General features: G+C 34.0%; 1 protein-coding gene across 1 annotated transcript in view; it reads left to right on the top strand.

Moving 5' to 3' along the window:
• LOC117125209 (sodium/calcium exchanger 3-like) overlaps positions 1 to 13695 on the top strand; it is a 31099-nt gene that overhangs the window by 4357 nt on the left and 13047 nt on the right. The window contains exons 2-3 of the mRNA XM_033271655.1: positions 3771 to 3834; positions 5196 to 5374. Of these exons, the coding sequence (XP_033127546.1) occupies positions 3771 to 3834; positions 5196 to 5374 (243 nt within the window). The remainder of the gene's footprint in view (positions 1 to 3770; positions 3835 to 5195; positions 5375 to 13695) is intronic.

Consider the following 13695-nt stretch of genomic DNA (forward strand, 5'->3'; position numbering starts at 1 on the left):
ATATATATGTATATATATATATATATTATGTCTAATTTTTATTAACTTGATTGTTGTTGCTTTTGTAAAATGTGTGAGCGGTTGGCAAAACGGTTTGCGGTTCCAGCTCTCAAGCTTGAGGTAGTTCAAACTTCTTGCTTTGCATAACTTGTGTCCTTGGACAATAATATTTTACCCAAGTTTGTCTCTCTCACCTAGCGTTGAAATATGGAGGAGAGCCGTGTAACCCAATCGGCTAAATAATGGTAGCCACATAGTATTCTATCATTATTGTTTGTGGGCCTGCTGTCGTCAAATCTCTATATTAGTAGAATTTCCTGCTTTTTATATAGTAACATGGTATTAAATCTTTAGTACTCATCAGTTAAGATGAATCATTTTTTGATCAACTTGTCTGCAAACTATCAAAAACCTGCACAATGTGTATTGTTAAAGTGTCCTTCATGGTACAAAACTTGGATGTGCTGGTTTTTAGGAAAGAGCTGTTCCTTTGTGTGGTTTTAATACTGTATTGATTTCACAGTATAATACTATACTATGATAGCCTTTGTGGCAATTGACTGCTGCGTATTAAACTGTGCATTGAGGTTTTGTTTGTTTTTTTCATGGGTGCATTTATGTATTTTACTCTACATTCCATAACATGTAATATAATCATATGTATTTTTAAAATTTTTCTTTTGCTATTTTAACAATCAATTATTTCCAAATGCTCAGATATTGGCTTTTCGGCGGATCATAATTTACTTTCAAATCATCCATTGGAACAATCAAATTGCCTCATGATACAATCAACATTAAAGCTAAATATTGCAAAAAAAAATGTCTGTGTCTCGTGCGCTGCTTTACCTTACCCCAGATGATCATTAGAGCGAGCCAATGTGGATGAAGTGCCTTGCCCATCGACACAAACACAATAAATCTGAATAGGTACCAACAGGAGACGCACTGGGCCATATGCATCAGTGTGTGTCGATCGAGACATCCCCCACCCCCCACAAATATGTTTGTAAGGCTGAATAGTAATCACTGTGCCAACCGCTCTCCATTTATAGGGCTACGTAATTCTAGTGTTCCTTTTATGCCATCTTCATAAATTGGTCTCCTCACCAAAAGAGGATTCAGAAAGGTGAAGGAGGGGTTAGCTGACATATTGACTTCCTAGAAAACTTTATGCTAATTTCCCGCTATCTAGGTGCCAAATTACTGTATGTACCTCAGCCATGGTGAGACTGAGTTAATCTGGACCCTCAGTAAAGCTGGTTTTCCACTACTAAAAGGCGAATTTATTCACGCGAAATGAAAGTGTCGGTTCATGCGCATGCGTATTCACATTTCTATCGGAGTGAGCAAAGCGAAAAAATGCGCAACCAATCAGAGCTCAGGAAGTGAACAGACGCTCTGATTCGTGCGAATAAATTTTCCTAGAGGAAAACTGGCTTAAATTTCTGTCTTTGTAATTCCTGGATCTGCCACTGACAACGTCAAACATTGTGGCCGTGCAGCGTGTAAGAACTCTGTCCTGGCATACCTTCATAGTCCTAGTAACCAGTATGTCTGCTCGGGTTAAGAGCTATTGAGGTAACTGTATAATCATGGAGGTATAAAAAAATATGCATACCTCCATGCTACAGTATAATATATCACATCCCCTATGAAGCTGAGAGTATCCATTTGATACTATGATCAGTGTTAATAAGGAAATGTGCATCGAATGCTTGACATTGCATATGGTGAATCTATATAATAATTCAGTGCATCAATGTATTTTGCTCAAGAAAAGTCTAATAACATTATTATAAACATCCCTCTGTGTAAAGTAGACTCTCCCAATCTATTGAAAACCATTCTTTAACCTGTTTAATCTCGTTTCCACATTTCCATTAATTGCATAATTATGACATATTCTGTATTCAATGCATGTCAGGTGTTGGATCGCTTCAGGTCCATGAAGCATATGGATATAATAATTACTGTACTAACAATACAGTATTACACGTCAGTCGACAGTCCAGTGGTACAGTAACTATCCCAGGGAAGCCAGTCAATGTAGATCTGAGTACCCATGTGTAGGGCCCTAAACAAGTTTTGGAATGCAGAGAAAATTCACTCCTTTTCATGTAATATATTTACAATCTTAATACCCATTAAAGCCCCATTGCTGGAAAACCTCATAACACTCTGGCCTCTACCCTTAAATAACAGACAACACACATTATTCCTAGAATATGTATAGGCTAGGCCCATGCCTAAACATATGGTAACAAATAAAGACGCTGTGTGACACACATAGCGACACACACCCAAATGCGTTCTTAATTTCCTCAAATATGATGCCCTATTTACAAATTTGACCATTTTTCAGACCCTAAAAAACCTGTTCAGAGCAAAACAACCCTTTTTACGTAATTTTGGTCACATACATGCGTCCCCGAGGTCAAGGTGGGTGCCCCCACCCCCAGGGTAACTATGTATTTTTGTGAAGCAGAATAAATAAGTTTATAGCCTTCCAACAGAAGTCATAGAAACATTCGTGTTCTAGATGCAAAAGAACCCTACAGTTTTCAAGTTCCAGTTATTTGAAATAACCACATTTGGGCGCGTTGGCTCATTTTTATTTCCTGTACACCTTCTAGTTTCCCAAGCATTGTTTTGTGTTTTTATGTGTATTTAAAATTCATAGTTAAAGTCATTAATTTCATCTTTATCTTAAACTTATATGCCATTCATTCAAGGCCACTGTTGTTAGTCTGACAGTTCGCCCTTTGTTGCACATACACACAAAATAAATGGTACAATTGTTCAAATTAAGGGCCAAATTTCCTAATTCAGACCATATATTTTAAAATTACCTACATACAACATGTGTCTCTTTAATAGCCGCTCTTGTGTCTTATAGGATGAGTTGAATATGCAACACCAAGGTGATTCGTTTTATAGATGCATTTCCATAATTGACTACTTAATTCACCTCGATGCAAATGACATTATTAAAGTACTATAAAGTAACAAATAAATTTAGAAAAATGGCAGGCCTATTGTAGCAGCACTGTAGTTTTCAAATATTAATTTATTAATTCCAAATGTACTATAAAATTTACTGATATAGAAAACACCTTTAAATCTTATAGTGTAGGATATTATTCAATTTAGACCTACTGTACTAGCATTATTCCTGTTGGCCTAAATAGGTCTTAATACATTCTGACAAACAAATATCGAGATAATTTTTGCTAAATTCTATCATTCTATGCACATTCCGTTGCTTGGTTTACTAAAAAACAATCAATATCCATAAATGACGTTGCTTAGGATTGGCGGGGGTGGGCGGGGCAAGTCTAAAGCTAATTTCATGGCCCTCCACTCACCTTTCTTAACCTACTTTTCCATCCTTAAAATCCACTCTTTTTATTTAGATTCACTAATGTTATCACCTACCTACCCTTAAAATATCTATCAACTACCTTTAGTTTTCTACAGCTACAACCCTGGTGTTGTTTATATAGTATACATCTAGTGGAGCTACTTTTTCCATTCTTTGCATCCTTCCCTCAACACACTTAGTGCGTTTACTGTACATGTACCCCCTTCCACACTTCACCCTCCTATCCAAGCTTCTCTGCTGATTTTGCCTACTTAGTCTTACTCTTATACACATCTAGATGTGTAAAAGAGACAGCCCATGTGTAGGGCCCTAAACAAGTTTTGGAATGCAGAGAAAATTCACTCCTTTTCATGTAATATATTTACAATCTTAATACCCATTAAAGCCCCATTGCTGGAAAACCTCATAACACTCTGGCCTCTACCGAACAAGACCCACAAGCGTTGGAGGTAAGTGTTAAGGGCTTGTCACATGTTCTGTGACATTTGGTGCCTGTTTTTACAAATAGAAAGACCAAAAGTAATTTTTAGCGGGATGCTTACTGAATCTTTGTACTGTATTAATCCAAATAGCTTTTTTAGTGTGAGCTGTGCGCTTGGTTGGTAAGTAAGGCTTTTGCCTCATGTGATTATGGACCCAGGTAATTCATTATTACCTGCAATTAAACATAGCATGCTTTTCATCAATTACCAATATGTATTTTTTATGAATTGTCTCTATTATCATAATGATACTGTACTTTTGCAAATTATCATTGAATAAATTATGTACTTTTCCGTAAATTAAAAATATGAAATATCATTATTTTAATTCTAAGCATCTTCTGCTTTTATTGTGATGGGATTTTGCATTGTTTTCTCAAAAGTTGTTTCAAGATAAGGAGGACACGAACAATGCATTTGTTATGCTCAATTTCAAAAGAAATAAAATGTCATCAGGTTGCCTACAATACCAAATTAGTAATAAAAATAGAAGTGAACTTGAAAGAAATTGTACATGGTAGCTAGTTGTTAAACAACAATAGTATCCATTTTCATTGATCTAACGTAGTCCATTTGACCTGCAATAAAAAGAGTTGTGGCCTTCTGATATAATTGTAGGTAAAATGTGATGGAAATAAATGAATATGCGTAAGTCGCTGATTCTATGAAGAACGCAATGCGACAACGCGTGCACAACGGAGACGGCGTCGCGTGGTCTAGCACTTACAGTGAGCGGAGTTGGATTTGTCGTGCAACAGTCGTACGACGGAGTGACTGCCCGGCTAATTTATTTAGAGCATCTTGCGTATGTTTATTGTGTGAAGGGATTGCCACCTATCAAATAGGACAGAGATAAGGTTGCTGTTGCTAATCCTTGGCTATATGCCTAAAGGAGTAAATTAAAATAAATTCAAAGTTTAAGTCAATATTTGCACTGTACAACATCATCAGACATACTACATTTGGCAAGTCATTTACTAATGGTTAGGTGTCAAAGTAAAATAGATTTATTAGATAATTTAAACAATTTTCTTTTTAGCATGTTTTTATCAATAAAATACAAAATATAATGATTATCAATAAATTAAAACTGTCAGAATATTTTGCATAATTACCAAAATTTATAAAAGAAATTATTAACTAACACACAAATAAAGAAAATGCTGGTGTGACAATCTATCTCCATTCCGTTGCATTCCCAGCCTCTACCTACAGTAGATAACATAAACAACAGAATCTCGTCACAGTCGACCAGCTTCTCAAATGTGACCTCCTCCCCTATATTCAGTTCAAATACTATAGGTGTATTTATTAATTTAATGTTTCAGCTGTATCACAAGATAAAGAATAAGGAGTTGCCTGCTTTATCTAAGGAAGATCTGGAATATGGCACGGAGAATGCTGTGGTAGAGTTCTCAGCAACTTCCTACTCCGTTATGGAAAATGCTGGACGAGTGAAAGTAGGAATGGTTCGACGTGGAAACACCAAAAACCAAGTTATGTTCAAGTAAGTTTGTTAATTAGATTGCTGTGTTGGTAGTGGTGCTATAAGTTTGAATTATAAGTCACATGGTAGATCTGTAGTTCTTATGAAGTAGACAAAAGCAAAACAGTTATATTGTAAAAAAAAGTTTTATTTGCAGTAATGATATTATTTTGATGTAAGTTTGCATCAGGAAAATATCATAGGAGTGATATTTTGCCTTACCTGACATGTTATCGTACCGAATACTCAGTACTTCTCCAAATACTTGTGAAAAATATTTGCAAGTGATTCAGATGGGAATCGAAACCTCCAGAACTAGGCTGGCGCCGTAACCACAAGACTACCGAGCTTGCGCTTAGTGACTAGTGCTGAATCGGATCCCCAATAGCATGAGGTACTGCAAATGCTATTTCGATGTCAGCTTGTGTCAGAAAAATATCATAGGAGTGATGTTTTGCCCTACCTGACGTATTATCTTACCGAATACTCAGTACATCCCCAAATACTTGTTGTTCCACAAATGTTCATGGTTTTTTTAAGTTTATGCTGTCATTTAGAGGACCATGGCAACATCCAACGAGTGAAAGGAAATCGCAATGTTAGAACTATTGGCTGGCTACTATTGTAGCTAAAATTTATCATCATTCATAAAAAAAAATACAAGTAGAAAATATAACTGCAAAAATTGTAGTACATCCTTTAAAATTGCACCTAAAATATCTTAGTTGTAAAATAGGAAATGTTAGATTTTGGCTCAGTATTTTAACAGAATTATAATTTAGATCAACAGTGAATTTCCAATTGCCTGCACTATTTATAAATTTTCACAACTGATACAAAAAAAACAACTCCCTTTGACTATTCACAAAATGAGGGTTGAATCACTGATGTAATACCAGCATCTGTTTTTGTGATAAAAAATATATTTAAATACACATAGAGGTTTGTGATAGAGTTTAATTACATAGGAATATATGATTTACAGTCCTATAAATCTTCTTGTTTGAATGCTGGCCACATTTGATTCAAGATTCATGGGAAAATACAATTATTTGTATTTTGTAAAAACAAAACCATAATATGTTGACTTTAAGCATAAGTTAATAAATAAACTTGTATCAAAAACCAGAGGATCCACTAATTAGTCTTAAATAAAACAAAAAGACAGAAACTCAGTAAAGCGAGACAATGACCATAAGCTATATCTTGCCACACTCAACTGATGATTACATTTTTATTTGTTTATTGTCACACACACAATGCTATCCAGAATTTGTGCAAATCAACGTAGTATCGATTGTCTACACTGTATAGTTGTAAAATATGCTGTTATTTGCACTAATTTAATGCTTACTGTTGACCTTGTAGACATGAATATTCATAGGAAAAAATTTAAATAAACATAAAAGCTAGTGCAAGTAGGAATTTTAATTGTGATGCCTCTTTATAATAAGAAGACTCAGCATTATAAATCTCTATGAATTCAATTACATTTTGAGTTGGGTTTAAGGACTGCATTTGATTTAAGAAATTGAGTTTGGGATCAGGGAAAGATTAGGAAGGTGGGGGGAGAGAAGATACGTAAATCATTGGGATACCCATGTCTCAATTTCATAAGCAGTTTGCCAACATCTGTCTCAAACTCGCAAATAATTCAAGTGTCAGCTGATGGCCTTATTATACCAAATACTTCCATAGATATAGCAGTATAATCATATGTTTGTGTAGTCAGGTTGCTGTGTATTATGAATGCTAGTTGAAATTCATAATTGGTAGCTTTTGCAGGTAGGCATGTCAACAGCACTGGTACTACAGTACTGCTGTACTGACGATTTTAAATTTTTTAAAACAGTGAGCATTTTTTGGGATCCAAATTAGATTTTTTATTGACTGTTATATGTCAGTTTTTTATATATTCCTCAGTGGCACCTTTCAAATGTATAAATTTCTTATTTTTAATGTGCTTTGAATTAACTGTAAATACATTAAATCTATTTTTGTACAATTAATGCTTTGGTTTCTTGGAAAAGCACTTAAGAAATCCAAATAAATAAGTAAATAAAGGCATTATATAGATAATCCTGTTTAAAGTAAGGGATGTAAGAGAAATGTGGTACCGATTTTGAATTATCTTTAGTATTGTTGTCTCTGTTTCATTGTCCTTGTTGCCATTAATGATGAATAAGTCATCAATCAGAGCAATATGTCAGCAAATGGTGATAGCAGTTGCTATGGAAATAATGATAATTTAACAATAGATTATTATTTAGGCTTGCTACTATTAATACTATTATTATTGTCTCCTTGTATTTTACATTATGGTATAGTATGCCATGTCGTGTTGGATTGATCACCCACATTAAATGCGGTTTAAATAAAAATAAATGAATATTTAAAACCTTGATTTTTAGATAGAATTTTGTTTTATTATCAAAAATGTTATTAAATTACTTGATGATAAAGATATTTGTTATTACTTTCAATCAAATTTGATTATGATTTTACCTATTTTTATGGATAAATTAGAAGTTTTTATTTTCTTACATTATAAGTAGGCCTAAAAAATTTGCACATACAAACACTTTTAATTGGTCTAATTAATGAAATTTTGTTTCTCATTCACCTTTTCTAACTTTCATGAGGCAAAACAATTAAAATATCCTAATGATCTAAATATACTCATAAGTGATGAGTAGGTCTTTTTGTTGGTGTGTATTCCTAGACTAGAAAAACAAAACTGCTTAAAAATGTGTTGACTGAATAGTACAGACATGCACATAAAAAATAAGTTTTCATTTGCATCTATATTAAGAAAAGAAATGCATCTCACTTTTCATAGCCAATCAAGCATATCCCTTTTAAGTTTTTTGAAGCTATTTAGCAGCTGGAAATAAGATCCCTTATACAATTATTGCAGAAATTTATTGAAGTTCTGCTTGGAAATAATCGTCTTACAATCGATAATAGAAGTAGAATTTGAAAGATAAAAAATATCTTTGGGGGAGAAAGAATACGCTGAAATGAGCACAATGTCTAGTAAGATAAATTCAGTACTCACATTAAAATATACAGATGAAAATAAAAGTATTAAACAATCAAATGCAGTAAAATACAAAATTACAATAAAGTGTCAAACATTAAGATATCAAACAACAGCCATTAAAACATTGCACAGTCAATAAAGCACGAAATATCAGTTAAAAAAAAGGGGATAAACTAAGACTTATTTAGTGTCTAGTTATTTTGCTGCTAGAATATGGTATTATTATTAAGCCACACGTGTTGTTAATGATCTGGAACAACTGTATCTTATAGTTGCATAACGCATTGTATGACCTGGAGGAGTTGGTAACAGCCTTTCGATTATAGAGAATTTTGGGGAAGTGCAATTGAGGCTTGCCACCTCAAAATCGGCATACCGTCGCTATTAAAATGAATAATTAACATATAATGTTTCAGTATTGTATACTTTAGTACAGCAAAGCCGTAATACTTTTGATCAAAACTCTGGTAATAGTAAATTGATTCCATTAAATGACTTATCATATTAAAGCTTATATAATATGGAGAATAATAATAATAATAATACAGTAGATGTATTTATATAGCGCATATAAACAAGGTCTCTATGCGCTCAGGACTAGATGTTGCAATTTTCAATAACTTTCTCCTCCCCTGAGGGTCACTTCATGTCCTCTGCAGCCAGTAAACCGGCGCAATTTCATCTGTCCACGAAAGGGCCGAGTGAACCAGTACACTGGGGTAACCCCCTGCTCATCTCGAAAGAATATTAAAATGTGGACTTTTTCTCGAGATGAAGCCCATCCCAAATTGAAGCCCTCCCCTTTTTTAGTTTGCAAAATTAGCTTTGAAAAGAAGCCCATCTCAAAAAAGAGCCTATGGGCTTCTTTTCAAGATAGCATAGGCTTCTTTTCGAGATATTACAGTCACATACACTGTACATCAATTTCAGAAAACAAAATAAATTATTTATACAGTTGTAATGGTTTATACAGTAGTTTAGGTGATTTAATGCCATTTAAGTACACTCCATGCCATACAGATTGGTGTTACGGTGGCCTTATTTATTGTTTTATAGTACAAATTCACAAAATTTACAGCATTCATTTGAAAAGAAGCCCCCCCCCCACCTCTTTACTTTGCAAAAGTAGTCTTGAAAAAAGAAGCCCATCTTAAAAAGAAGCCCATCTCGAAAAGAAGCCCATCCTAAGTTTTCAAAGAAAAAAGAAGCCCAGGCTTCAATTTGAGGTTTTACGGTATATGGAATGCCTGTTTTGTTTCTTGAAACCTACTAATGCTGTATAGTATCTTTGCTTGTGCCTTTATGAATCATACTTTTCTCATCCTTAATATGTGACACTTAAATGTGGGTCCTTTTAAGTTACATGATGGTTCTGTGTAATGGTTCAGTATAAAGTATTTTACAAAATGCCAGGGATTATCAAATACATCACTAACCTTATAGGGTGTGGTCTCGAACTTCAAACACACTGCCAGCCAGTCTTGTTGAATATTTAACCAGAGTGAATTGATTCAACAGAGCATATTTACCTTTGGTGATCACCTTGTGATCTTGCTTTAGGAGCGGAAACAAAAAAAAATCTCGGTATTAATTTTGACAACAGAATTACAACCAAGATGATGGCATAAGGAGAGCACCATCAGCATTGGTTGTGATACAGGTTCTTGAGGTTGGGGGTCAAATCCCATGTTGTTCAACTTCTACCCTTTAGGCAAGGCACTTAATGCTTAATTCCTTCGACCTAGGAGAATAAATGAGTACCTTTTAGATGAGATACTGTCAATGATATGAAATATTGGTCTGGTGTTCAATTAACTGCGTGACTAGAACTATTTGTCAGAGACCTGCTACACTGATGCATACTGTAGCTGTTTTTGTATACGATTACCAAGCATTATAATTGCATCAGATATTGATAAATATCAGTGCTGCAAAATGTTATTTAATATTACAAAATTTTACGTTTTTAGATATTTATTTATGTATAATATGTAGTTTTGTAATTGCTAAAAAAATGTTGCAATAAATACAAAATTTGCTTTTTTAGATATGTCTTTGTATATAATAATGTTATTTGTGACAGGCTCTGGCAAAACCCTCCATTTGTCACATTTTTCCACAAGCACCCAAAATGTTTGAGAATCTGAACTTTAAACATTTATAAAAGATGATATGTTGAAGAACATTTCTGTAGAATATCAATTAAATCTAACTGAAAAGTATATTAAAATTATTTTAAAAATACAAATCTTAATAATAAACTATTGATTTTGGAATCTTTGGAAGTTGTTTTCTCAAAACCTACATGACTGATATCCAATGAAATATATATTCATAGCTTTGCTAATATTCAACCAATTTCCAACAAATAAGCACTGTTTTAAAGAAGACTACTCCCAGAATCTAAAAACACCAAAAACTCAATTTTGAATTTTTCCTAAAAACGGAGGGTTTTGCCAGAGCCGGTGTCATTTGATATTAAAAAACTTACTTTTTTAGATATTCATTTATATATAATATTTTAGCTTTAATTTTTTTTCTGTAACCTGTATTTTATTTATAACAGTTCTGTCCTAAACATTATAACAAATTTCAATATTACACAATATTCAGTAACCAGATAAATAATGAAAAATTAGTAATTTATCTCTGAAGTTAATTTAATATAAACGTCTCCAAGTAGGCTAGGTCAAAATAGAATGGCACTCTGGTAAATTAACTACCTTTCAGTGGCGTCTAAATTAAAGAAGCTATTTGTAAACAACATGAAAAGCGCTTTCTCTATAAATGACCTACTCTATATCACTTGAGCTTGCCTTATTCCCACACTTTTAATCAATGTCCATTTCATTTCTTTGTTGATTGATCAGGCCTGGTTATATTATAATGATTGTAGCAATGATGCGCTGTATTTTCTCTGCTTTCTTGTAAGCTAAAACCTTTTTAGCAAGCTAGCAGTCCTTCGGGATGGAAAATACAGTATGTATTTCTCAGTGGAAATATATTTCCTAAATGAGGTAATAAAAGTTAAAAACCTCCCAGCTAACAATTTAACTATATATACCTATAGTAATAACATTGCAGTATCAGGGGTGGGCTGTTGGCCCTGGTTAATAGTATACAATTGACTGCTCATGAAGGGAATGGTGAAATCTATTTCTCCGAGGGCCGAAGTAAGATAGGCTACAGTCTCAACATAGTCTCCACATCACCAAGGGGTTGTAGATTTCACCGTTCCCCAAATCTAGAGCAGCCAATATTTGTTTTATCTACCTCATACATAGGTTCTATGAGACCTAAAAAAGTAATGAAAGTAGTACACACCAAGTTGGCAATCAAAGGGCCAATCTCTCAGTGTCGTAGAGGTCGAGTCTCCTTTACCGTTCGTGCATGTCATAAATACTGTAATATAGCAACATGGCCTATAGAGATTGCACATCGCGCGGCAGGCAAAAAAGTAGGCTATTATTTTTAGGGGAATAGTACTCTCTATTGCCCGCTTCTTAACCAATAAGATGCCTAGAATCTGTGTATGAGGTATATAATGATGTTATAGTATTTTAGCCCAATTTACATGTAAGGGAACTAATATGCTGCCCAGTTGTGACGTCACTTTCATTTGCATTGAATTTTCCTTTTCCCGACTGATCACTCTATCGATATAGTGCCTCCGATTTTTTGCGTCTCGTGTGCAGAAAGCTCAAAACTGGGCTGATTTTACTACAGTAAATGGCGATGGAATATTTCATTATAATGATGTTACAGTTTGGTGTACAAAATGTTATCTTGTAGAACCATAGATACGTATGTACAACATAGTTTCACAACTACATAACATTTAAATGTTCCTGCAATGTTGTGTGAATGTTAAATTTTTGTGACTTACCTACAGTAACCTCAACATTCAAGAACGATATAAGAATGTTCTGTGTTTGCTGGGTTGTAAATGCAACAATAAAAACATCTTACAGCATTACATGAACATATGTAGGCAAAACAGAATGACAAATTACAACCATGTTATTATAGAGTGCTGTGAATTCCTGCTGTTAGTCATGCAGCATGTTATTACATGATATTGTCATGCCATACATATACTTTTCTATGTATTAATGTTCCAGTGGGAATACATAATTGTTCATTTCATTTCTGATGTGCAGAAAGACAAGGATTTAATATACTGTAATACAATCTCCACTCCTGTAGCCGTAGAGATCAAACAGTTAGACTTTCACAGAGTATGATATGAATAGCCATATAGTTCTTAATAATAATAATAATAATATTAATAATAATAATAATAATAATAATAATATAAATAATAATATAGTAATAGTAATAGTTTACAGTGTGCATTTTATAAAAGGATCGCAAGAAAAGTACTATGTGGCACTTTGTAACGTTTCTTTAAAGGTTTAGTGCAGCGCAAATCCATTAGTGGTGGCACCTGAGATTCTGCGACGTGTGGTCCAAAATCTCCCAACTTCCTGCCTTGTCACTACCGTATTCCTCGACAAAATGATTGGTTTCTCCCCCAAAAAGGGCTCAGGATTGTCCAACATGGGTCCTTCCCAACCCTTCCCCCCATTCCACTGTAACTTATATAACTTGTTGCAGAGTTAATTTATATCCTGTGTTTTTCGTGTATGGGCATTTACTGTAATGTTTACTGGTTTCATTAGCACTGGGGCTGTTATATTTCACCCCTCTATTTAATTAAAATAGTTAAATTTAATAGTAATGTCAGTCTTTATATAGTGCATAATACCAAATCCTCTGAAGGCTCAACAACAACATCAGCAAAGTCGTTGGATCAAATAGCTACTTACTGTATAGAACATTAATTTCCCTCGGGAAATATTCCATGCAACGTTATAGTAACAGTAATCAGCAAATTGTTATTTGAAGCTACAGTACTACAAGGTATCTACTTATATACACTTGGCTGAAGAGAGACCGCATGAATGAAGCCCCTGCCTACGGGTACGTCTCTTCTGCCATTAATAAATAGTTCAAATGTTCAATCACAGTGTTCAATAGAAACCATTTTATTTTTAGACATTATTTATTACTATTATATGTTGTTATTATGATCATGGAGTGGAATTGGATACTGTAGCTTGAGGGAAGTTGAATAGCTTGGTGGTTAAGATGCTTGTTTTCCAATCCTAGGGTCATGGGTTCAATTCTCGTCCCTGTTGTGACCAAAACAACTCCACTCCCTATTAAACCTCATTGAGATTTAGTTTGTGTTAAATCATCATGCATGTATGTTTGTCTTGGGGATTGTCACTTTAAA

Source organism: Anneissia japonica, unplaced genomic scaffold (assembly GCF_011630105.1).
Source record: "Anneissia japonica isolate Jap-2015-1 unplaced genomic scaffold, ASM1163010v1 scaffold212_len457575_cov179, whole genome shotgun sequence".
Classification (NCBI taxonomy): Eukaryota; Metazoa; Echinodermata; class Crinoidea; order Comatulida; family Comatulidae; genus Anneissia; species Anneissia japonica.